Source organism: Myotis yumanensis, unplaced genomic scaffold (assembly GCF_028538775.1).
Source record: "Myotis yumanensis isolate MYYU_CA2020_CCGP unplaced genomic scaffold, mMyoYum1.0.hap1 SCAF_1, whole genome shotgun sequence".
Taxonomy (NCBI): domain Eukaryota; kingdom Metazoa; phylum Chordata; class Mammalia; order Chiroptera; family Vespertilionidae; genus Myotis; species Myotis yumanensis.
In genome coordinates this window covers 10892739-10919916 of record NW_027223752.1, presented here as the reverse complement: position 1 = coordinate 10919916, position 27178 = coordinate 10892739, and the positions used below count along the sequence as shown (strand labels likewise).

Genomic DNA, 27178 nt, shown 5'->3' with positions numbered 1-27178 from the left:
TCTCCACACCTGGAGGATAAATTCTCTATTCCTTAACCTGGTTTTCAGTCTCCCACCATCTATCCCTCCAGCAGGAACTCTACCTTAGAAATTAAAATGGAAAAGGAAGTAACATTTATTGAAAATGACTTACCTACAAATGCCACCACTTCCTCCTGTTTCATTTGCTCTTCTCTTTCCCCAACCTGGCTTCTGCTCTTAAACCATCCACCAAAAGTCTATCCGAGGTCACATGCCTTCCATGTTATCCACTCCAATGCTCTGGTCTTTGCCCTTATTAATATCACAGCACCATTCAACACAGACATGGTCCCTTCCTTCTCCCAGCACGTCCTCCCCTGTAGGCTTTCCCGGGACACACCCTCATGGCGTCCCTCTGACCTCAGGCAGCCCCTCCACAAGTTCCTCCCCTTTATTCAACATCCAACTATTGCTGGGTCCTGGGCAGTCTTTGCTTCCCTCACTACACTCTGTCCCTCATTGATTTCATCCAGTCCAATGTGATGAAACTCCTGATTTATAACTCAAGCTCCAACCTTCCCTCTGTGCTCATACATCATCCTAGTTGACAATTCCATTCAGCTATACGTCTCATAGGCATCTCAAGCATAACACATCCAATGGCAAATCCTTGATAGCCCCATTTCCCAATCCGGTCCTCTCCTTGGCCCCACTCCATCTAACCAAGTCTCAAGAAATCCACAGACTTCTACATAAACCTTCACTCCAAGCAGACTGGCCTCCTTACACCCTGCAGGGTATGTAAGCCTCTCAGCACAGGACCTGGCACATAGTAAGTTTGCTCAGTCGTCCAACAAGTATTGATTGAGTGTGGCTACCTGCCAAGAACTGTGCTTGGTACTACATTGGTGAATTTAAGGAACATAACCCAGGTTCTCATGGAGGAGATAGTTTAGTAAAGGAGACAGATAATGAACCAGTAAACCAATGTACAGAATTACGAATCGTAGTCAGTACTGGGAAAGGAATGTGTGCAGTGAGAGCGGGTAACAGAGGGCACCTGCTTACATGAGGTGCTCGGCAGGGCCCTCAAGAAAGTGACACTGAGATCAAGACTCACAGGAAGTAAGTGGCCTCCCAGACCCACGCTTCTCTGGCAATTCTGGCTGCAAAGACTCAGGGGTGTGTATGTGTGTGTGTGTGTGTGTGTGTGTGTGTGTGACATTTCTCCTTCTCAGGCTGCATCAGCCCAGTCAGCCCCCTCTGAAATACTGTTATTAGGTGTTACCCTAACTGTTAACGCATCATCAGCAGCGCCCGCTTAAACCAGCCGCCTAAACAAGTGCGGCTCCTTGAACACTGGTAGTGCGAGGCTCAGCAATGCAATGAGTGACGGGTGCCTGCTTCGCGAGCTTCTGCTTCCGCTGCAACCTGACCTTCACCTGGTCCCACGCCCCCTGGAAGGTCAGCGGGCACCGTCAACATGGGAAATTACCATTGACCACTTGCTGTTTGCCTGATGCCTCCCGGTGTTTCCACATGTGTTTTCTTATTTGTGCCTCGCCACAGCTCTAAAGTAGGTGGGGTTAGCCCTATTTCGCAGATAAAGAAACGGATGCCTGGTGAGGAGGGCTGGTTCCAAACCCAGGCCTCTGGCCCCGGGCCCTTGCTGCCTGAGCCCAGTGCCTGCCGTGGGCGAGGCAATTCGAGAACCCTCGGAGGCAGCCGACCTGGTCCTCTGAGGCTACGGCTCTCTGACTTCACCCTCTGCAGAGCCTGAGCAGGATTTTTTTTTTTCATCCTTAATAGGCCTGCCGCTGCCACCCGGAGGGAGAAGAGACACAGCTGTGAAGCAGATGTGAGTGTGTTCCAAGTCAGCCCCGCCCCGGACACCAGGGTGGACAGCAACCAGAAAGGGGTCCAGAGCTGAGAGGAAGGGAAGAGAGGGTGAGGAAAAGGGGGAGCAGAGGGACCAGGAGAGGAAAGAAGGAGAAACAGGTGATCTGTGGCATGGAGATGAGACATGAGGGAAAGTTGGCAAGAAAACACCAATCAGCGGAGGCTGGGAACCATCCCCTGGGCGGGTCTCGCACCAGGGCTCAAGCGCTCCCTCACAGAAGGCAGGCGCTGGACAAAGCCACTGTCTGAGGGTCCAACCAAGCCCCTCCACATGGAGTGACCGCAGGGGTGCAGTGCTAAACAGACTGAACCCGCAGCCAGGTCGCGTGTGTAAAACAGGGGCCATGCTACTTATACTGCCGACCTCAAAGGTGGCAAAGGACATGAACGAGATGCCACCACGAGGAGCAAGGACGATGAAGGCCAAGTACTTGGTACACAAAAGCATCCCTGGGGTCTGAGGGATTAGGAGGGGTTAGGGATTAGGAACTGGTCCAGGGATCAGGTTCTCTCTGAAGGAGACTCAAGGTCACTAGTTTGGTGCTCACTCTTGAAAAAGACGGGGAATTATGAAAGAATAAAAGTGATTACTATAACTCCTTAAATTCTCGGGGATGACAACCAAAAAACTGAATATCTTTAAGTATATTTTTAAAGAAACAGATGTGCTTTATCCATTTCTCTCTCTTACGGCAAAACTCTTGTCTAATGCATTTCCCTGTCCCTGAGAATCAGTCAGACCCTGTCCATGACATGCTCCCAGATGCCCATTTTTAAAGTGCAGAAAATCAAAAAGGGTTCGAGAAAGCATGGAGCAGACATATCAGGAGATGGAGCCAGGGGAGGCACCGGGGTGCAGGGACAGCAGCTGCCCCATCTGCCTCTGCTCTCAGGGATGCTGCCTGTAGGCGGCCACTGACAAGTGACCCCCGGTGTGGCCCTTGGGCCCTGAGGAACCCTGATGGCACTTGGCTTGACCAAAACTTTCCACAGATTCCTCTCCTTCCGTGAATATTTTGTGGTCTCGAAACTGGCCTTGGCCTCCACCTCCCCCAAAAGTAACCCCTCGTCACTGCTGCACAGCCCAGCCTTCCGAACACTACACTCGCAGGCACACTGTGGAGTGGCTGGCCCAATGCCATCGCAATGGGTCTCAGAGCCCAGAGAGAAGGGCAAGGACAAGAAAAGAGAAGCAAAGCCTTCCAAGTTGAGCAGTCCCTTAACTTTGGCCACATCAGTGGGAATCCCCTTGAACTTGGGTAAAATGAGAAATGAGCCAGTAAGCAATTCCCGGCATGTAACCCATCATCTTGTGATAAATAACACACCTCTCATCCTCATTACTCTTCAGCTGGGCTCAGCGGGCAGCCGTGTCTCATGGCAGGAGGTCAGAGCCCAGCGGCCCTGCTGCTCCTCAACAAACAGCCTTCGGAGATGAAAACGTGTTACCTGGCCCATCCTGATCAACCTCACACAAAGCATCTTCGATGGAAGGGGTGGGTGTGGCTCCCCGGAGAGCCCCCGGGAAATTGCGTTTCCACCACACAGCTCACAGGTTAGAGGGAGGGTGGGTATTGGTTGGGGGGGGGGGGGGGTCCTCTGTGATGACCACCATTTATTGTGAAAATGGAGAAAAAACAGACCACTAGAAAAAAAATTCCACATTCCCTCCCTTCTCCCTCTATCTACTAGTAAAACAGCAAAACTCAGCTTAGAGGGCATGCACCATCGCTCAGACGATCTCAATCAATGGCAGATGAGATCCAATTTGAGCACATCTTAGTGCCAAAGCCACCAAGCCATTCCAAACCTTGGGGTGTCTGGTGTGGACTTTGCCAATCTGAGCCAGTGGCCCTCAGAGCACAGCAGGCCTTGCCCACAGTTTAACAGGCTCCGGGAAATAGGCCAGTGGGAATTGGATGTGTGTGGCTCTGGACCACGAGGAAGATGGAATCCCACTTCCACGAGCTGCGCCCCAAGGTTTGAAGCTCGTAACAATGAAGAGGGAGCAACTCCATTGTTCATGTATCCAGAGGCTGGGACTCGTCCTAGAGGAAGGGAACAGGCCTCTGGGCCTCCATGCACAGCCCAGCAGGAGCTACAGAGGAACCGATACCTACTGTTGGTCTTCATGCACATCTATCCTGCAGCACAATGTCAAAACAAGGGACAGCTGAAGAGATTTGGAACAGAATCATGGCATTTCTCATAAGAGCAACACAGAAAAGAAAAGAAACATCAATGCATTAGAGAGCTCTCTCCCTTACATTCAGGCTCTCAGACCCTCTTCAAAGGCAGCTCAGGTAGAAAACGTTCTTGTGTGGCATCACAGCCACGCTCACTTTCATAAAAACTGTCTGAGTCTGGCCAGTGTGGCTCAGTGTTTGAGCGCTGACCTAGAAACCAGGTGATCAGGGTTCGATTCCTGGTCAGGGCACATGCCCGGTTGCGGGCTTGATCCCCGGTAGGGGGCGTGCAGGAGTCAGCGATCCATGTTTCTCTCTCATTGATATTTCTATCTCTTTTCCCTTCTCCCTTCATCTATCTAAAATCAATAAAGACATATTTTAAAAAAGAAAACCGTCAGAGACCTGGCAAATTGGATTCTCTGAACTGATCAGCCATTCTGAGGAAGATGATCCTGTGTGCCAGGGTTTCCAGCTCATTCCCTTTTCCCTAAGGAAGGGCGGGGAGGGGGCTGTGCAGTCCCGGTCCCCTGTTGGGAAGACAGCATGAAGCACGGCTCCCATCAGATCCCCCTCTGAGCTTGGTGCTCCACACTTGTGACCCAGACTCACACAGGTGCCCCCCATCCTCTCCCCCCACCTTCAAATCTCATGGGAAACTGAGAGAGCCAGGTGAGGAGAGAAAAAAAGAGCCTATTTTCATTCTTTTTTTAAAAAAAAATTCCAATTATAGTTCATATTTTAAATAGTTTTGTTATAATAACTAAACTGAAGACAGCATTCTAAGGCTTTCTACTCTCCTTCTTGAGGACCTTGATTAAAAAATAAAGAAGGCTTACCCATTTTTGAAATAGAGGACATGGGCTCTCTGAAGTCCTGTTTCTAGGAAAAAACCTAGTTCTTGATCGTGGGGAGCAGGGCCAGGCTTAGGGCTTCTGTTTTGAATATTAGTAAGTATTACCTAGAAGGGGAGAAAATCGGAAAACTAATCAGATGCACATCCAAGTCTACTGCCTTCAAACCCTATCGCTAAATGCAGTGCACAACTGGAAAACGCAACGTTTTTGCAAACATCTGTGCAAAGGCCCTGGTGCAGATGTGCCAGGATCAGGAAAACAGAGAAAATGACTGTGAGACAGGAGGCAACCAAGCAACCTGGGGACAGGTGTGGCCCTCCTGGCACTGGGGACTGAGGCGTGAAGGACGCTGATGCGTGCCTGGTGCCAGGAGAAGCATTAGAGCCGGAGTGGCTCTGAATGCCAGGCTGTTGACAGAGAGGCTGAATAACACAGAAGCAGGTCCCAGCAACGGCCAGAAACAGTCATCACCCACCAGAGGCCGAGGTCACTCACTGGCTGGCAGAGGCAGCTTCAGCCTCACATGAGCTTGACGAGCTCAGAAAGGGCTGAGAAGTGCTGTGACTGGCACTGGCCTAAAGGTAACCGGGGAAGGCAAACTCTCCAGGCTCCCAAAGTGAGGCCTGTGGGCTGAGCAGCAGTTGGCTGTTCTCGAGGGGCAAGTTGAGAAAAACAACCTAAGCATCAAGTCTCCTGCACTTGACCTCTTGTCAACAGATAAGGAGGCTTTCAAAGCTTAAGTTTGTAGCCTTGCAGGAAAGACTCCCTACTAATCAGGAGACAGGATTATAAGTTGAGTGGGTCATAGCAATGTACACAGAGGCCACTCTCTTTAAACTCACAAGCCAATACAGTACTCATCCAACAGAAGCCACTGTGGCTCATTAAAAATCTATACGCTCAGCTGGTGTTTCTCAGTGGCTAAGCATCGACCTATGAACCAGGAGGTCACAGTTCGATTCCAGTCGGGGCACATGCCCGGGTTACGGGCTCCATCCCTAGTAGGGGGCGAGGGGTGCAGGAGGCAGCCGATCGATGATTCTCTCTCATCATTGTTTCTATCTCTCTCTCCCTCTTCCTTCCTCTCTGAAATCAATAAAAAGGTATTTTTTAAAAATCTATACAAGTGCTCTCTAAACACACTGACCACATCTACTGGAAGTCAGGAGCTCTTTGAAGACCCAGATGTTAGTCAAACCCCCAAATATTCTAGAGGTCTTGAACTTATTCTCCAAGTGGAGTTAAAGCAACTGCTAGTTCTCTAACTTGCAAGGTTTGGGGAAAAGAAAAGTAGGAGGTACCCAAATGGACAATATGTCCTGGAATGAAATCCAGTGGGCAACCCCTGAATTTGAACTGCATCCCAGCATCTTATCAAAACTGCCCGGCTGCTTCACGACGTCTGCAAGTGCTAACAGGTAGGCGTTCCTCCCACCTCAAAAAGCATGGGTGTTTTTGGCTCGAATGCAGGCCCCGTCCCTCACCCTTCCTCCTCCCGTGATGGAGATGCACACAGTGGGGACTTGAGCACTTGTCCCTTCTCCCTTAAGTCTCTCTCAAGATGACTCCATGCATTCCTCTGAGCTTCAAAATCAGCTACATGCTGCCAACTCTCACATTTATCATCTCTAATGCAGACTTGCCCTCTGAATTCCAGACTCATATATCCAACTACTTCCACGTGGAGGTCCAGCTCTGACACCTTTAAAAATGATCCTTCATGGGCTTTTGAGGATAGTTGTTAATGTCAAAGAATGCCATGAGTATTTTAAAGCAAAAACAGTCCAGTATAGTATAAAATTTTAAATCATCTCAAAATTCTACCATAGACATAACCAGTTAGCACTGATTGAATAATAGTCCAGATATCTCTGTTATCAGGAGAGAAAGATAAAAATCATTTTTCAGAAACTGAGGTTGTGTTCTGTCTATGTTCAAATTTAAACCATTACATTTAATTTTAATGAAAATTGATAGAAGAAACTAAAGTGTGGCCAAAGTAATCACTCAACTTTAAAGAAAAATGTGTTTTTCTTCCACATAGTTCATAAGAGGTCTCTCTAAAGTTTAAAATATCTCATATTGTGTGTGTACGTGTGTGTGTGTGTGTGTGTGTGTGCATGTGCAGGGAAAGAGATGAGAGAAAGTAGGTGATTCTTTTATCTACGTATTTCAACTTTATACAGTATCTATTGATTCACAGTAAAGATGAGGAAATTAAGATACAGTATTCATATCTCATACTTCATAGCACCTTCTTATAATCTGTTTATATAAAAGGCTACGTGGCTGACCAGCCGTTCATCCAACCGACCGACCAGCAGGTACATATGACACGCACTGGCAATTTAAAAATAAACATTGACTTGCACATGCGCGATACATATAAAGCTCTCGCTGGCGCCAATTGCACACGTGTGTTTCAATCTGTCATTGTCGATCGTGAATTTGGTTGACACTTCTATTATAGAGAAAGGGCGAATAGCGATATTAAAATATTTCTTCTAATTAATTTCCTTTCAATGTGCATGAATCTGTGTACCGGGCCACTAGTGTTGTAATAAAAAAGAAAAAAAAAGACAGCTAGTGAACAAATACATGAAAATAATTCAACCTGTCTGATAGTCCAAGAAATGCAAAAACTAAAACTGCAAGGGCCATTTTCACCTAGCAAATCAGCAAAATAACTTTTATACAGTAAGCCTGTCAAGATTGCACAAAGCCACTCCCCTCTTGCACTGCCAAAGGGTAGCGGAGCTTAGCCTGACTTGTAGAGAGCAAGTGGGCACAGTATGCAGTAACGAAAATGTTAAAACGTAACCCCACTTCTGGAGACCTGCCGGTAAGAAACAATGTGAAGCAAAGGACAGCGCCATCTGAAGGAAGTTCCCAGCGCAGCATTATTCCCAACCAGAGATTACACCTGACAGTAAGTTCATTATACCATAGACCCCACCCTGTGATACAACTATGATACAACTTGAAAACACTTCCAGGTCCTGATATAAATGTTGAGTGAAAAAACACAGGTTAAAAATACTTTAATGCTATACAATTATGAAGGCAAAGACTGACTGAGCATATATAAAAATTAAAATGAAACTTTTCCAGACTTTTCTAAGTCAGCTTTAAGGATGTGGCAGCCTCCTCTCCAGCTACTCAGATGGCAGCCTCCAAGTCCGAGCACACGGCTGCCCGTCATTCCTGACCTTCTCCGAAGGCAGTGTTCACGCAGATACGCTGCCTTAGCTTTGAGCTGTGACCCGCTGCTGCGGCTTGAGTGAAAAGGCAGGGACAGGAAAGGGGACGGGAAGGAAGACTCTGTCCTTTCCTATCGTCTCCCATTTGAAAGCCAACAGCACAGCCACGTGGACCTCCAGAGTCACGCCCTGCCTTACTCACGGCTGCACTGAGCACTTGTCCCAGGACATCTGGTTTGAATTCAAGACACAGTAACTTTAGTCTAATCCAGTTCCGAATCCAACACCTCAGCTGTGTCACTGCACATTCTTCCCGAGGGAGGACATAATAACCACAGCATAATAACGACCCTGCTGACCGCTGGGCGACTCCTTGGTGAGCAGAGGAAATCTGGGCCGGACCCTACAACACTGGGGTCCAGTTGTTTCTTTCAAAACCCCAGCACTGAAACAGCCCAAAGCAGGTCTGTGGACGTCCCGTAATTTAGCAGCAACTCCTTTGCTGAAGGGTGTGAAGGAATGAACTGTCAGCAGAAGGTAGGGTTCCACCCTGGCACAGCCTCTGCTCGAGAAGGAGCACCAGCTGGTGGGCTGATGCTTGCAAAGGACAAGGACAGCATGATTTCATTTGCCAAACGCAAGGCTCGCGCTAGGAGAGTCAAGGATGAAGTCATCTTTATTCCTGTCACTGCACCAGCAGAAGCTCCTGGCGGGGCAAATAACATGATTTGCTGTTGGCATGATGCCACCACCTGAAGGTAAATGAATCAAGGCCATCCTGTGTCCTTTCTAATTCTATCTGCTCTAATTCAATTTGTTTGATTAAATTATTTTATGTACACAATTTTAGAGCTATTTTTTACTCCCCTTTAGAGAACAAATTATCAGAGAAAAATATTAGTAGATGTCTCTGTAACCCTAAAATAACAAGGACAATACTGAACAAATATTTAATGCCCACAGCTTTTGTGTATTCACATTTTCCTTGGCTCTGCCTCCACATCAGGAACGGGGGGGGGGGGGGGGGGGGGGGGCAGAGAATAACATGTGGGAAGCTCCTTGCATCCCAGCTAAAGACACATAGACTCACGAGTTCTCTAGCCTCAGACTAGTCAGGCAGTATCAGACCCACCATGAAAATGGAAAGCTAGACTCAGTGACTGGACCAAGGTCAAACAGTCAGGGGTGAACAGAGGTCCAGAACCCAGATATCACATAGGGACTCCAGGCAGAATGTTGTCCCATTATCTTCCACACACAAAAAAGAAAGGCGGTGTTCAATGGTTGAGCGTCAACCTATGAACTAGGAGGCCATGGTTCGATTCCCAGTCAGGGCACATGCCCGGGTTTTGGGCTCCATCCCCAGTGTGGGGCATGCAGGAGGCAGCTGATCAATCATTCTCTCTCATCACTGGTATTTCTATCTCTCTCTCCCTCTCCCCTTCCTCTCTGAAATCAATAAATATATATATTTTTTAAAAAGAAAAAGTAATTTTTTCCCATTAACATTCCCTTAAAATTTTTTTAACATTTTAAATAAAACAGTGTGTTTATAATACTCCAGATTTTTACCTAAATATCTGAAATCTCCTAAGATTAGGACAGATTCCACTGCCAGGTGACACAGGAACAGAGAGTGACAAGGAAACTAACATTTACTGTGTGCTGACCATGTACTTACTGGGAAGAACATGAGTGAAATCATTTTATCCTCACAGCAACAGTCTAGCAATTATTATTGCTATTTTACTAATGGGGATTCTGAGACTGTACAGAGAGGCTGAGTAACTTGCCCAAGTTCCACGGCTAAGATCCCAATACCAGCAGTCGCTTGGCCGCTGTGCTCCACTGCCTCTCACAGCTTAAGTTAGCTCCAGGGGAAGCCAAGATCAGCCCCTCCCTGAAGAGTCCCCACCTTCAGGGAGCAAACACGTCCAACATCACTGGACATAGCCACTTTTAGGGAAGCTCGGAGAATAGAGCTGCCTGGGAAGTACAACCCAGTGTTCCCACACGGAAAAGTCTGGCCACAATGTTCCACCTGTCCTCAAAGGTTCTCCCCCAATTTTATTCTTGCCAGTGCATGCAGTTAAGAGCCAACTGATAAGGAAAATGCCCAAGGTCCTGGCAAATAGAAGTTTCTTCACTACAGAATAGCTGGGAAATGAGGGGAAATCACTGAGTGACGGACTGCCTTGGCCCGGCAGAACCAACACAGGAACAGAGCATGTGGCGTTTTCTACTTACAAGAGCTGCCTACCCAGAAAATCAAAGCACTACTCGCCCAAGCCTGCCCCAGTCCTGGACTTCCCTCAGATGCTATTTCCTTGAAATTTCTGTTTTCAATTTTGCATAATTCTCAAGTCATTTAAGTTCAAAAAAATTTTTTAAGTCCAAGCAGGTATCCTCATTGTCTTGTCTCATAAAAACCCTTGAACTTTCACTAAGCCCGAAGGTCACTTACGGAAGGAAGGTCATTTCTCCCCTAGACTTCTCATCCATCAACAGGTCGCTTCTGGAGCACCCACTACGGTCAAAACAGATGTCTGGTTCACTCAACCTCTCTCGTTGCTACTCTCTCGACTTGCTGGGTCTGGGGAGGCTCAAAGTGCTTTCCCAGGAAGGAAAACTCAGACTGGAAAATCGAGCCAGAAACGTGAAAGTCGTCTACACACCCTGAGACTGGACTCTGGGCCCAGGCTGCTCCCCCACGCTACTAAGAGCCAGGGTTCGCCTGGCCAAATACTTGGTGAGCGTTTTCTATATATAAGGGTGTGGGAAACCACAGTAGCCTGGGACAGGGAAGCGAGTAAGTGCTGAATTAGGTAAAGAAAAAGCTAGTTCTAATTCTAGCTTTGGCCCCAAATTCCTCTGTGCCCTTGGGCTCTCCCTTTCTGGGCATTTTCTTCTCAAAACCTAACGTCCTATGATCACCATTTCCCCAAAACCCATCAAAAAATTATTTTATATCCTATGAGTCCAGTGGTGAGCAGGTAGTTATAAACGAACAAGACAGGAAGTACATCCCGACTTGCCAATTCCCACGCCATGGAAGAATCGAGTAACAGATGAACCTCCTTCCTCCCGGCCCGAGAAGGCAGCCCCTCCAGGATAGGGCTGGGAAGCCGCTGGACAAAGACGGTGCAAAATGAGGGCCCGGAGAGGCGAGGGCTGTGGGGCCCACAAGAACGGATCAGCCGGGTCAGCAGTTTCCCTGCCGGGAGCCCGGCTCTCGAGAAGGCAGGCAGGGAAAACCATGTGACTTTGAAAGCAAGCTGCATGGTCATTTCTCTAAAGACCAATCGTAACTTTCGAATAACAAACAAACAAACAAAACCCTTCCTCATAGCAGCCTTGGGATAGGACACTTTGGCAAGATGGCCAGAGGTCTTCCTGAATTCCCAGATGTGCCGAACCGTGGCTGAGAGTCCATTCTGGTGGAGGCCAGGCCAAACGTCACTCCACCGCCCTCCCCCCTCCTCTCTTGTGCTTCCACCTCCTCTCCCCGCCTCCTACAAGGCAATTCTGATCCTCATCACACACATTATTTATGAAGAAATCACTTCCAGTCTGTACACTTATAAAATAACAAGAACGAACCCTGACTTGGTTGTCCCTCTCTATTCTAATCCTCACGGAGACAGAGGACCTATGAAAATGATGGGAAACAAGATCATGGTTATTTTCAAAGACTCAGAGGATTTCTAATCATTTCAAAATACCTCGCAGGATACATCTCGGGGTCTGAAGGGGGAACACCCGTGTTGAGCCTTAGTTAGACCCCAGAAAGCTCTGCTAGGGGCAGAGTTTAGTAAAAACAAGCGACATTCATTCAAGAATCCTGGGCTAAGTGCCTTATTTACATGACCTTTCACAATCCCCACAAGAACACCGTGAAGTAGGAGCCATTATTATGCTCCTTTTACAGATGGGGATGTTGAGGCTGAGAAGTGAAGGAGCTTAGGCACGAGCAGAGCCAGCGACAGAGATCCTTCCAAACAAGAAGCGACTCGTCCCTGGCCCATCCTGCTCCAATGCCTCCTGCCCGAGGGCGTGGGCTCGGGGTCTCTTGCACACTCACTCCCTGGTCAGGTGTCCCCCTGTTAGCTGCTGGTCTCCATTCCCCACACGACAGGCAAACCAGGGACTCTGAGGAGAAGCCGTCCCCGATGGTCTCAGGGGATACACACCTGCTCCGAGCAGGTCGGCTGAGAGTCCCCAGCAGACCTCCGGCAGAGCCTTCGAGGTAAAGCCTCCCAAACCCAGATGTACATGGTGCTGGTTCAGAGTCCACCAAGGACACGTGAAGATCCACCCACTTTGTGAAGGAGAACGGACATAATAGCCAGCTTCAGGGTGGAAGGGATTGAACAGAGGCACACCGTCACTTCTGCTCAGAGCGTGTTCAAGTGCCTCCCAGCACTGACCCGTCCATGCTCACGAGACGCCACGGTCGCCACCAGATTCGCCTCGGCGTCAGGGAGAGTAAGGAAAGCCTCGCGCCCAGAAGCGGACAAGCCGAGGGCTTTCCCGAGGTTGACCACAGTCCTCCACAATTTGATTTGATTTGATTTTTTTTAAGTATCCACTGGAACAAATGCCCGGGCCTCACTCACCCTTTCTATCTCTTGGAGGTACAGGAGCGCGATGTCCCCCGCTTTCTCGTAGCAGGTGATGACCTCCTGTTCCCGGTCCGCGTGGAGGTTACTGGTAGAAGAGGAAACAGGCAACTTCTCTAAACAAAGTCCTAAGAAAAAGATCAAACACAAACACTGGGTGAGTTGCTTTTCATGGGGCTTAATTTTTAAACTGTTGCTCTAGAGGTTGAGGAAGTGGCCGCAGGAGCCCACGAGCGGTCAGAGAAGCAGATCCTCTGTCCTGCTCTCGGACAAATGGAACATCACAAAGAGCATCCGTAAAGTTACAGAGGAACGAGGCCCCTGGCCGTGCTCAAAGCACCGTTCGATTTTGATATCCAGTCTGAGGACTTGATCACCGTGACCCCGTTCAGACCAAACAGAGCTTCTCAGTCAATTACATCCCAAGGTCCTTAAAGAATTTTAAAGGAAAGTTAGGCTCGTGGAACAAGACCAGCTAAAGGATATTTTCTATCTCAAAATGTAAACTTACCCAATCAAACATAAAACATGTTCAGATGCTCTCAGGAGGCTCAGTTACTAGAAAAATCGTCCAACTCTCAGCCTTAGCGTTTGGGTTCACCATCACACCATGGACCACCTCTCAGTTCTGGGCTAAGAAAACACCCAGAACTTTGCTATGTGGGCATTTTTTTTGCAGATGGAGGAGGTTCTCTCAGCCAAGAGAGATTTCAGGGCTGGGATGTATGAAAGGCTGAAAAAAGAACAATGCTGAGGGCAGCAGCTACAGCCTGACCCCAGCCCTGGGCACTCGGCCTGGAGCAAGTTGGACTCAGGGTTCCACCCACAACCGGAGGCAGAGGGACTGTGTGGAGGGTCTCCGGTGCCCCTACCTGCAATAGGGCTGCTGCGCCAAGTGCCCTGGGATGCAGTAGACACACATCCCACACATCCCCCTCCATATAAAAGTGAGACAAGGCTTACTACCGACAGAAATTGGAAGGGACCAGACAGAGTCGCAGGAAAACCCACCCACTGTGCAGACGAAGGAGCTGAGGTCTGCCATGGTGAAGCAAGAGACTTGCCCCAAACCTGAAGATCAGTTATCGGCACCACGGGAATCAGAATGCAGGCCTTTGGCCTCCCACGTAACACCCGTCATTAGTTGCTGATTTTCAAAGTGGATGCCACTACAGAGAGGGGGTCAGACACACTAAAAACATCAGAAAATGACCCGAAGCCTCACGTGCATCGTTTTGAGACTAAAAGCGACAGTCCCTCCGGCTGCAGAGGCCACGGGAGGCGGCTGTACGATGCGGGAAGGAGAGGCCGCTTCCATGCACAAGGGGGCAAAACCGCAGGACCTACCTGCGAGCTCAGAGGTTGCCACTTTGCCACAGAAGGTGCAGCTCAGCCAATTTGATAGGTTTTAACAGCGTTATTGGGGTAAGATTGGCATGTAACAAACTATATGTTTTTTCAATGTTTCCATATTTTTGTTATTGTTGTTTTTATTTATTTACCAACTCAAGTCCATAGTTTTCGTTCAGGTTCACTCTGTGTTGTGCAGTTCCATGAGCTTTGACAAATGTTTTAATAATGTCAAGTGTCCACCATTACTGTGCTGTACACAATAGATTCACTGCCCTAAGACATCCCTTCCATCCCCTCCTCCTGGCGACCACTAATTTTTCTATTGTCTCTGTAGTTTTGCCTTTCCCAGAATGTCATGCAGCTGCAATCATGCAGTCTATAACCTTTTCAGACTGGCTTCCTTCACTTAGAATACTGATATAAGGCCCCTCCCTGTCCTTCTGCGGCCTGGTAGCGCATCTCTTTTTCTTGCTAAATAATAATCCATTTACCCATTAATCTAGTCAAAGGCATCTCCATTGCTCCCAAGTTGGGGCAATTATGAATAAGCTGCTACAAACGTTTGTGCGCAGGTCTTTGTATTGACATAGTTTCATCTCAATTAGGTAAAATACCAACAAGCACAATCGGAGGGCTGTACAGTAAGAATATATTTGAAAGAAATAGTGAAATAAATATATTTTCTTTGCAAATCAATGGTGTTGTTCCAAGGTTCCTCTATCCTTACTGACCATCCATCCACTTGTTCTATTTATTGAAGTCTCGAGCCTGTCAGTGGCTGCTTTCAGGGTTTCACTTAACACAGTCTCTTCACATGCTATTAAATCATTTCACATATAGTATAACACATTTATAACCACATATTTCCACTTCCCTCTTTCCAGTCTTTATTCTCTTAATATACACATTTGACTGTTACACAGGTTACAAATCCCACCCTACATGGTTATTGTTTTGGCTGAAATAGTCAATTATCTATAAAGACATTGAAATAATAAGGGGGAACTCGGTCGCCAACGTAGTCATGGCGCCCAGCACTCTTCATCCCTCTGTGCAGGCCCGTGTTTCCTTCTCCCTAAAGGGGTTCCTTCAACGTTTCTGACAGTGCCGTTCAACTAAGACGACGTCTCTCAGTCACTGTGTGTCTGAAGAAGGCTTTATTTGGCCCTCAGTTTTGAGAAATATTCTCATTGGTTGGCAGTTTGCTTCCTCTGCCCCGCCCTCCCCACTTACTCTGAAGATGTGCTCCACTGTGTTCTCACGCCCATGGTTTCTGACAATAAATCTGCCGTCACCCTCATGTTTGCTCATCCGCCTGTTTCTGGCTGCTTTTACGACTTTACTGATTGTGAGAAATTTGGATTGTGAAGTGCTTTGGCTTGGTTTTCTCCATGTTTCTTGTGCTGGGCTTCATGGAGCTTTCTGGATTTAAGGGCTCATAGTTTTCATAATATCTGAAAACTGTGCAGTCATTATTTCTTCAAATATTATGTTAACTCTTCCTTCCTTAGGGAATCCAATTAACACATTATTAGGCCACCTGAGTTATCCACAGCTCACTCATGCTCTTTCCACTTTCTTTTTAATTTATCCTTTCTGTTTCATTTTGGATAAATTTCTACTGCTATATCTTCAAATTCACTAATCTTTTCTTCAATATCTAATCTGCCTTTAATCACATCCAGTGTATTTTTCATCTCACACATTGTAGTTTTCATCTCTAGAAATTTTATTTGGATCTAATTTTAGCTTCCATGTCTCTACCGGACTTTTTGAACATAAGGAATACAGTTGTAATGACTGTTTTAATGTCCCTCCAGTCAAAGTTGTTTATGCAGTTGCAAAAAAATAATCACTCAACAACCTCACCCGTGTGAACTGTTACAACTTCTTGAAATTGTCTTTGAAGAATGCAAGATAAACTGAACAAATTCACCATTTGGTAGGACGGCTCCAGAACCACTCAAGAGCAAGCACTTGATTTAACCTCCCAAAGTGTGCTCTAAGTTCTCCTTTGTGCAAAATTAAAACCACCAGAAAACAGCAAAAAGAGACAAATTGTTTTATAATCTGCCTTCTGCTTGTGTGAGAAGCCACCAAAACATGAGCAAGTTGGTATCAGATATTTAATGTAAAGAAAACAAAATTCTCTAGTGTGTCGAAGGGCCAGGAAGAAAACGGGTCTACTCTTTGGCGCTTTGTGCCACTGCAGCTGGGCTCGGACCACTACGAGTCACCAAGATGACCAAGGCCCTCTGGGACCTGCCACACCCACAGAATTAAAGAAAAGGCAAATCCAGTTCGATACAGTTTGACTATCACCTGCATTTGGAGTTGTGAAATACTGAAACCCAGTCACCTAGGGCTGCAGTCTATGACCATTCATAGTAAGAACATTAAACCAGCTACTAGTATAAAACTTCACCTTCCGGTTGAGAAGAGACTGGTATCTTCTGTGGGTTTATGTTCTAATTAGGCAGATATGTGGACCCCCAAGTCTTGGTTGGCAAATGGGTCTCCAGCAAGGAGTCTATCTTTGGGTAGGAGGCTCTTTATGGTAAACGTTGTTTCTTTCCATCTCCCAAATGCTATGCCATTCATCCCACGTGCCACTGGGCCCATGGCGAATTCATGGCCATGTGGCTTGGTTCCAGAATATTTAGTTCTCTGTCAAAAGGTGCTACGAGCCCTCTCGATTGGACATTTCAAGTGTCTGGGATCAGATCAACATCGTCTGAGAATCAGCAGAGTCCTGAGGTCACGGCCCAAACTGGCCCTCATTAAAATGTCAGGCGACACCTTGTCAGTTTGGGAAGCTATCATCAATAATGTTTCTAGTTGCTTTCTTTTTCCCAGAGAAATGCATGACAAGAAAAGCAAAAACCGGACTGGATAAATAACTGGTGTGACAGCAATACCTAAGGGGCATCTCAGTAAGATCTGCAGGTCCAGAATCCAAGCTTGTACAAAACAGAAATTAAGCGTTTCCTGACCAGTCCTCAAGGCCGGCTTCCAAGCATGGGTGAAGCAAGTGGCTGAGCACGTGCTGCGGAGTAGCCACTGGACCCGGAACTGACCTCCCTCCACAGGAGGGAATTCCCACAGATAGACTGACTTCTGAAAGGTGCTTTCTGTGAAGGGTAAGACATGTGAAATAAATTAACCATAAGGAAATCATTCCGGCCACACCCGACGGCTTCTGAAGCTCTTTTGTGTGCGTTAGCCTGTTTGGTCCTGTTTCACAGGCACTGTCTCCTTCCAATGTTGTGGAAAAAGAAAGTCTCAGAGAGTTAGGTGACTTGCCTAAGGTCTGAGCAGGGACAGCTCTGGACATTATAAGGGAGCGGGAGCCAGGGCAAATGTACCCTGCCCTGGGTAGCATTCTAGCAGGAGACAGATTTGTGGAGTGTCTGTACAGACGCCAGCAGACGGGTGGGGTGTCACCGTTGGGAGGGGCACCAGGAAGCTGAGGAGCGGGCTGAGGACCCTGGCCAGTTTAAAAGTTCAAGTGTGCCTTAGCAGGTTCGGCTCAGTGAATAGAGTCGGCCTGTGGACTCTATCGGCCAGGTACAATTCTGGTCAAGGGCATGTATCTGGGTTGCAGGCTCAAACTCTGGCCCTGGCTGGGGCGCATGCTGGAGACAACCCATTGATGTGTCTCTCTCACATCGATGTTTTTCTCTTCCCTTCCTTTCCACTCTAAAAATCAATGGGAAAATATTCTCAGATGAGGATTAACGAAAAAAATAAATAAAATAAAATAAAAGTGCAAGTGTGCCCGGCCTCAAGTGTTCTATGTCGGTGTGACTTACAGAACGGAATTCAGCAAACGGGCCTCCATCTCTGCTTCCCTCCACACCGAGTTCCATCCCCTGTGAAAGGAGCTCCATTTTATCTCCCCAGCGACTACCCGTAGGGGCTTTGGCTGAGGAAGTGGAGAGCGGCAATCTCCTGCCAAGACATCCAGTGATCACTCAGGGATTAACACCCAAATTCCTTCAGGATCCCTCAGCTGGGGGCCCGACCTGGGTCTGTAGGACCGAACAGTTCCAGTAGCATGAACGGTCCATTCGTCCAGGCCCTCCTCAGCACCGCGCACTATGCCGGGTGTGACATCACCATCCATAATCCCCACAGCCGCTCTGCAAGGAGGTGCTAACAGCACCTTATAGATAAGCTTGAACTTAGGGCTCCACAGCTAGCAAATGATAACGCCAGGTTTTGACCCCTGGTCTATCTGACTACAAAACTCTGCTCACAATATCCTGTGTCCACTGAGCCGCTGACAGCATATTCAGTGCCTGATAACAGCAATGACAATAAAAATGAGTTTCCAATTGCACAGGCACAGAAATCAAAGTCCAGGGCCCCAGGGCAGTGGCGCTGTTCTTCCACTAAGAGCTGCATCACCCCAGGCAACTCCCTGGATGCGGGCCTCCCATGCCGTCTGCGGTAGGAAGGGGTGAGCTCCAGGGATACCATCGTAGCTGTATAACTCTACAAGATTAACAGTCAAAACAAATATTTTGATTTTTTAATCGCATTAAAATGAACAGGGAATTAATTTCTTGTGAAGTTATGCAACACAGTGAAAGACCATAAAACATAATTATGTGAACTATGTACCACAACATGCGGCACTGTTTCCTCATTTCTCTTAATCGCATCTCTGGAAGCCAAGCCTGGGACAGGTACACCCTGCTGCTTTGCTGTAACATGACCCCCGGGGGAATCTATTACTGGAAGTACCAGAAAAACTTTATTATAACACCACGTCTCCGATAACCGAGCCCCGTGGTATGGACTTCAAAGGCATTGGGACAATTTCCAGGGATCTCAATTTCCAAGGCTGAAAAGAAACTCAGGAAAGGATTCCAGATCCTCAGAGCACAGTCCTGGCAAAGGCAGCCCGGATTGCGGGTCCCGTGTTCTCACCTCCAGAAAGGCCACACTCCCACAGGTGTCAGGTGTACCTCACTCCCTGAGAGGACAGGCCCTTGTCCAGGGCGTGGAGAGGAGACAGCTGATGGAACCACCAAAGGCTGGGGCGGAAGGGGCGGCAGCTGTCCTAGACCTCCTGTGAAGCCCCTGTCACTCCAGAGCCTCTGTGAGCTCTGGGGGTCGCTGGGCTGGGAGCCATGGTTGGCCCTTTCTGGGCATTTGCAGACACTGTTGTCTTGTGCACGTGTGTACACACACACACATACACTCACACACACGTCACTCGTGAAAGAAGAGCATGCCAGGCCCTGCATTAGACATTTACCTGCTAGAGTGCATGTCCCTTCCACAGTTCTGGGAGCAAACGAGATGCTCATTCGACCTGAAATGCTAAGTGAGCCTTTGCAATCTGAATGTCTGCTCTTTCAGTGTCTATTTAGTAGCCACATCATAGCAATGACCACACGTAGAGAGTGCTAGCTACCCGCCAGACACTGTGCTCAGAGTGTGACACGGTTCTTCTAACCTTCGCAGCGCGAGGGGGATTTACTGTCATCCCGTGCTCCAGACGAGGGAACAGGACTCTGAGCTGTGAAGTGACTCACCCGAGATTACACAACTGGTGAATGGCAGAGCTAGGCCTCCAACCAGACACTCTTACTCCCAGGTTCTTGCTCTTAGCCCTTACATTGCACTCTTCCATACCTCCAATTTATCTGTCTTTTTTAAAAATATATTTTATTGATTTTTTACAGAGAGGAAGGGAGAGGGATAGAGAGTGAGAAACATCGATGAGAGAGAAACATCGATCAGCTGCCTCCTGCACACCCCCTACTGGGATGTGCCCGCAACCAAGGTACATGCCCTTGACCGGAATCGAACCCGGGACCTTTCAGTCCGCAGGCCGACGCTCTATCCACTGAGCCAAACCGGTTAGGGCTATCTGTCTGTCTTTACATGCAAAGCAGTGCTAAGTAGTGGCTAAGTGTGGGCCCTGCAGCCAGTTCCCTGGCTCCTAGTCCACAGCGGACTTTCTATATAAAACGCCATGATTATTCTTTGCATAACGATTATCTTTAGGTAACAGTAGGCTAGAAGGTCTCCACGTGGGAGCATTTTATTCATTTGTTACATTATTTTATATACATTTTAATAACAGATTATTGAGATATTACTCACATACCACAAAATTCACCCTTTAAAAGTATGCAATTCAGTGGTTTTAGTATATTCACATAATTGTGGAACCATCATCACCAGCTAATTCCAGAATATTCTCATCATCTCAAAAAGAAACCCCATAGCCATTAGTAGCTGCTCCCACTCCACCCTCCTCCCAGATCCTGCCAACCACTAATCTACTTTCTTTGTGGAAGCACCTATTCCGATTATTTCATACAAAGCGAATCATACAGTATATGACTATCTGCATCTGGCTTCTTTCACTCAGCATGTTTTTAGGGTTCATACTTGTAGCCAGTACCAGAACTTCATTCAGTTTTTAAAAATTGAGGTGAGATTCACGTAACATAAAAGTAACCACTTTAAAGTGAACAAGTCAGTGGCATTTATTACATTCATAATATTGTAAACCTCCACCTCGATCTAGTTTCAAGCAGTCCATTCCTTTTTATTGCTGGATATTCCACTGTATGAATACAATACATTTTATTTATCTGCTCATCAATTGATAAACATGTGGGTTGTTTAAACTTTTAGAATATTATGAAGAATGTTGCTATGAATATTTATGTACTAGTTTCTGTGTGGATGTATATTTTCAATTCTCTTGGATACATACCTAGAATGGAATCGGTAGGCCATATGGTAATCCTGTTTTATTATTTTTAATCTTTGTGTTAAAAATCACATCTATTCTCTAACTCCCAAACTGCTGGGTAAAATATTAAGAAGTGAAAATAGATGGTCTTTTGAGCAGGCAGACCTGGAGTCGGACCCTGGCTTCTCCAATCACTAGCTCTACGACCTAGCAAGCTTCTCAGCATCTCCTGGCCTCTGTTTCCTCGGCAAGCAAACGGGAATAACAGCCTCTGCTCCCACTGACTTTCTGAGGTAGCTCAGTGCCTGGCATATAATAAATATGCACCCGATAAACAGAAAGTACAATTACTAACAAACCCCTTTCCTGGGGGCGATTCCAATCCTCAGTTTCTTTGAGGGGGATCTGAGAAATACCGAAGAGAAAGGAGAAGAAAATAGAACCACATCCCACCCTTCAGAATTAAGTCCAGTAACACTGCACCACAGACCCTCAACCTTAAATAATACATAATGCCACGTACGCTCGGTCTTGATCCTAGTTTCTTTCCTTAAAAAGGTGGACTTATCACCCAGGGGGACCCCTGCAGTGCAAAGTGTAGCCCCTGGATGTGCCAACTGCAGGAAGGAATGAGAGCTGCGGTGGAAAGGTGTCCTTTCTTCACTCCACAAATTCTCACTGAGCACCAACGGTGTGCAGGGCCCCGGAGAGCTGGGGCTCCGGAGCGGGGCGTGGTCTTTTCCCTCCAGAAGCGCCACCTCTGGTGGAATGGAGCAAGCAGGCGTTTTCCACACAACGTAACAGGTACATCACTGAGACGGATGTGTATCACAGAGCTAAGAACCGTGGACCTGCACCAAGGCTCCAGCCCCCAGCTTTTCTTGGGCTTTGAGTCTCTGCTCGCTTCCCAAGAGAGGACCAATGAGAAGTCTACCAACACAACCAGCATTAACCGGGAATATGGGTCAATGGCAGTAAAAGGGCTTGTTGCTCTTCTGACACCATCTAAATATAAACAAGAAGCTCTGCCTAGCAACCTGAGATGAGTGGCTCCATGCAATACAGCTCCCACCTCCCACCTTGCAGCATCGTTATATCTAGATGGGAAGAGGCCTGGGAGGTCGCCAGTGGAGACACTGAGGGGCACCAGGCTGCACAGCACAGCTCCGCCCACTCTCACGCCCCTGCCCCCCAGTTTCTGGGTCTTGCACACAGGCAAAAGCTCTCAGCGAGGACTCGGGGCCCCACTTCTACCCCACTCCCTCCACTCAGGGACTTTCCAATAAAACTTTTTTCACTGCACCTGAAAGGATCTCAAGGTTTCAAAAAAGAAAGAAAAGCAGCTTCTCAAGGAAAAACCAGGATCCCCTCTCTTCCCCTTCCTCGCACTCAGCAAGGAGGAAATCCAAGCTCTGAGGGGTTCATGATGTGCCATCATACAGGGGCTACGGCAGAGACGACCTGGAGCCCTGACCTGGAGCCCTGCGGGATGAGCTAGCGACCAGGCAAGCCGGCAGAGCTGGGCCACAGCCCCCAACAGCTGGGGGGGGGGGGGGGGGGGGTGCTGTCTGCCAGCGAGGAGGCACGGCCGGTGGTTACATGTCTGTCCTTATCAGGCCCCTAGAAGGTCATGGCCATTAGCAAATATCCCATTCATAGAGGTCAGAATTAGGCTCTGTCCCTTCAAGATCTGAACGTTCATCTACCAGGAAACCCTCCAGGACCCCTCCGTGGACGTCCTCGCGGAGAATAACTGGCCCATCAGCAGGGCTCGCCGAGCCCAGTGAGCGCCAGCCGGGCCTGCGTGCGGCCGCCCGCTGGAGGCACCGCTTTCTGGACACGGCCTGCGCTCCCTCAGGGCCTCCCTGACCCGAGGTTAATAAGGAAGGCTGGCAATGCACCCTTCTTCGCCGGCCCCTGACCTCGCAAATGTGAGGGCCTGCGAGCGGCGAGTGGCGAGTGGCCCGGGAGGCGGCGCCCGGCACCGGAGGGAGCGTGCGGGAAGCAGGCGCGGCTCTGCGCAAGCGCGAACGCCGGGCGAGGACGCGGCTCCCGCGCCCCCTGGCGGCCGTGGCCGGCACAGCGGAGATGACCTCGGAGGGCGGCGAGCAGCAAGTCGCAGGTGGCATGGCCTACAGAGCTTCTGGCATAGGACTTGCTCAGAGGCCTTCCGTGGAATTCCGGGTTTAGAACCCCGCAGTTTCAGTAAGAAGCCCGAGTGCTGTCAAGGAAGAAGACGTTTCCAAGACCTCCTGCGAGGTGCACGCTGGTTCTGGGAGCCACTGGACACAAACCAGGGCACCTGGCAGCACCCCAGGGAGACTCTGCCTCTTTCGGTCAGCTTCAGCAGTCTCTGCACCTGGGCGTTTCTACAAAAATGACACGCCAGCCTCAACCTAGGAAGCAAGCACTTGACAGCAAGGAGGAAAAGCCAGGGGTAAAACAGGGGGTCCACCCTTCGCTCCTCCTCTGAAATGGGGACCCTACCCCTTTCCCTCTCATTGTTGTTGTCAGGGTTAAGGATGTTAAGAGGCAAATGCTTAGAGGGTGTTTACAAGGAATTTTTTTAAACGTTTTAATTATTAATCATTTACTACTATTATTCCAGAACCTAGTACCTGGTAGGAGCTCAAGAACCTGAGTTCTCCCTGTGCTGGGTCCGCCTGGCCCACGGGTCAAGCTAGGCCCTGGAGGCCCAGCTGCAGCCCAGCCCCAGTGTGGCTGGGGGACAGCCAAGAGAGCCAGCTCTGACGCCCTCCTTCTGCACAGAACAGTCTGTGCTCTGCTCCCACCCCCAGAGCTCTGAGCTTTCCAAATGTGGATACGTTTTTCATTCCCAAAGCATCAGGAACATTTGGGGGGAGAAAATGAGCACCAGGCATGATTTGAAAATGATGGAAGCTAAGTCATGGGTGGTGGCAGTCAAGCACTGTAGTAGGAGTCACGAGTCCTGGTTTTGAAATATCAAACAGGAGCCTGGACGAACTAGGTGTCTTTTTTAATAACTTGGCCAGCTTTGTATGAGTCTAGGGCCCTAAGGAGAACCTAGCAGGAAGGATCCAAATCCTAAGAGTGAACAATACAGCAGCTAGCACACAATGCAGGGGAGGAAACTACATTAAAGAAGCCCCAGGGGTCACTGTCTTTCAACGAAAATGAGCCACAGGAGATGGGCTCTTCAGAGCCAAACAAGCTGAAACACCGTCCACAAATTGGGATGATCCAACCTGAAGCTGAGTGTGGGTAGGGAGGAGTTACAGACAAGATTAGTTCTTTTATGTCAGGCCCAAAACACAATCCCGTTCCATCTAAAATGGAGAGGATCTCAGAATACACTGAAAACACTGCACTTTGGCGTAAGTAACTTGTATGTTACTCAGATACAGTTTATCTTCGATTGTCTGCCCCTAGATGCCAGGGGGAAACGTCTGCAGAACCATCCCGCACAAGCACCCTGTGTGGTGGGCATCTAAGCAAGCAGCTTAGATGAGACACAGCCCAGAGACCGGCCCAGAGCAGGCACTCCCGTATTTAATGATTTAATGAATCAATTACATGATCTAGTTTGAGAGAGGCAAGTGGCAGATGCAAAATAATTCAACAAAAACTGAGCACCAGATTGGATGGTACCAACTAGAATAGAGGTGGCTCAGAGGAAGGAGAGACTGACATGGACAACAGGGCTGGAGAGGTTGTCACTAAGGTGTCACTGAGTGTGGCCTCCTCACAGGGAAAAAGAGAGGGCTCCAAGCTGGAGGAGAAGGCGAGCAGAGGTGGGAATGAGCCTGGCAGCGGTGAGGGCAGGGAGGTGGGCGGGCAGGCCGCAGGCAGCCTGGAGCAGAGTGTGGGGGCACAGAGCAGGGCACAGCCTCTGAACGCTGGACAGATGCTCAGCCGTGCTGAGACCTGAATGTTGAGCAGGAAGGACTCATCAGGAACTCGAGCTTCAACAGTGAGGGAAAGATGACTTCAGGGGAGGGCATGGGGTGGGGTCCGCTCTTGATTACCTCAGTGTGAACTTTTCCCTGGTGTGTGAAACCTCAGACCAGTCCAACTAGTTCTGGCACTAAGCCACTGTCTACTTACTGCCTTCACCACATTTAACTACAACCTACTTAGGAATCTAAACCTGCCACAATGTTCACATGCTCATGTGTCTCAAGCTCTGGGACCCCCGGGGGAAGGCTCTGTGTCATTTGCATCCCCCCTCCCCTTCATCGGCCTGGCAGCACTCTGCCCACAGATGAGAGGGGCCTCAGTTCTTGCCTTCCTCACTCTCTGTGGTCCTGAGTGAGCTTCAGCCACTCCCGAGGTGTAAGCAAATCTATACACAGTCAATTCCTTAATCCTGAAACAAACGACAAAAAACCCACAATAAAGAGCGTAGAGACCCTCATGCTGAGCAGCAGCCCCAGAATTAGAATGTCCCGCTGGATGCGCCCTCTTGTGGTCACAGAGGTATCCTCACCTTCAACGCCAGCCCAGCCTCTCCTCCAGGGCTCCTTGCCAGTTTTAGCTACATCATTACCTGCCCAGCGAGCTAAACTAAAAATCTCACAGTCATCTCGATTCCTCCCTCAACCACCTTCCCACACCAACGCTCCAACACACACATTGTCTCAATGGCCTACTGCAACCCAGGTTTTTGCAATATCTGTCAGGGTCCAGCTGGGACAAAGCCATCAATCTAGTTCTGTCACATAAAGGAGACAATGGATGGAGTTGTCTGCATAGGGGATGAAATAGATGAGAAGCCAAAAAGGATGGCATTGCATCCCAGAATTCTGCAACAGCAGGAGGCCACTCACATCCCTGGGGTTGGAAAGGGCAAAGGGAGGAGGCGGAGTTACAAGAGCCCAGAAGTTGGGGCTTTGGGGTGGGAAATAGGACCCAGCAGAAGTTCCCTATTGGGGGTCGAAACTACAGAGGAAGAGTTTGCCTGACAGAAGCTGGAGCAACTGAAGACACCCAATTGCTGTTAAGGTGCTGCCTGAGGCAAAGCAAGAGAAATACCCTGGATTCCCTCTCCTCTTGCCCTGATGTCCTGCCAGTGCTTCCAGTTGGCCAAACCAGGCAGAAACGAACTGGCTTGGGCATCTCCGAAATGGCCTGTACAAGTCAGACCCCCTGAAATGCAGAACAGCAGAGGAGAGGGGCTCAAAGCCAGCTCACCTTCACCATGATCTTTAATTCCTTCTCATCTATTCTCCACTCTGTACCAGAAAGATCTTCCCACTTATAAGCTTAGTTCCGTCCTCCTGCCTAAAACCTGGCAGTGGCTGGTAGTTTCCTGCAGAAAAAATAGGACTCGCCCATCAGGCTGACTTTGTCGATCAATTGCAAATACAGAAAATGCTGCTTCCCTGGACGATACTGAGCTTACTTTATAACATGGGATGAGCTGCTACTCCAGGTATCACTATAGAAGAAAATAGAGACTCTTCCTCAAAGTCATTCACCCTAAATCCTTTCTGAAAAGAACTATTTGCCATGACTGGGAGGCTCACGGCTTTAATGAAAAGATGTCATACAGAAGAAAGTGGAGAACAAGGAAAGGCTATTAAACTCTATGAAAGGAATAGAGTAACAAGAGATTGAATTAGTAATAAAAAATCTTCCTACAGAGTAAAGCCCAGGCTCAGATGGTTTACTGGTGAATCCTACCAAATGTTTAAACAAGAATTAGCACCAATCCCTCATACACTCTTCCAAAAAGTCGAAGAGGAGGGAGCATGTCACAGTTCACTCTGTGATGCCAGTATTATCTTGATACTCAGACAAAGGCATCACAAGAAAAATAAACCAAACTATCCATTATGAATACAGATGTAAACATCTTCAACAAAACATTAGCATACCACACCCAGCAACATATAAAAAGAATTATGTACTGTGACCAAGTGGGATCTATCCCAGGAATGCAAGATTGGCTTAACATATGAAAATCAATTAATGTAATAAACCATATTTAAAAAATAAAGCACAAAATACATGATATCTTAGTAGAAAAAGCATTCAACAAAATTTAACACTCTTTCATGATAAAAAACACTCAAAAAAACTACTAAAGGTGAACTGGCTTTGATAAAGGCCATGTATGAAAAACCCACAGCTAACATGGTACTTCCTCTGGTCACCTCTATTCAACGTTGTATTAGAGGTTTTGCCAATGCAATTACGCAACAAAAAATAATAATAAAAGGCATCTAGACTGGAAAGGAAGAAGGAAAACTATCCTATTTACAGATGACATGATCATTCATATTTATATATATATATATATATACATATATATATATATATATATAACCCTAAAGATTCTATAAAAATTATTGGAGCTAAAAAATGAGTCTAGCAAGGTGATAGGATGAAAGATCAATAC

General features: G+C 47.9%; 1 protein-coding gene across 6 annotated transcripts in view; it reads right to left on the bottom strand.

Annotated features, from left to right (window-relative positions):
* The window catches only part of LOC139009585 (tetratricopeptide repeat protein 7B), a 191201-nt gene that overhangs the window by 136324 nt on the left and 27699 nt on the right, over positions 1 to 27178 (bottom strand). For 3 of the 6 annotated variants that reach the window (XM_070413837.1, XM_070413833.1, XM_070413835.1), the window contains exons 4-6: positions 12720 to 12850; positions 4886 to 5007; positions 3981 to 4004 (exon numbers count right to left, since the gene is read on the bottom strand). In XM_070413837.1, the coding sequence (XP_070269938.1) occupies positions 3981 to 4004; positions 4886 to 5007; positions 12720 to 12850 (277 nt within the window). The remainder of the gene's footprint in view (positions 1 to 3980; positions 4005 to 4885; positions 5008 to 12719; positions 12851 to 27178) is intronic. The other 3 variants (XM_070413838.1, XM_070413834.1, XM_070413836.1) reach the window with 1 other exon arrangement.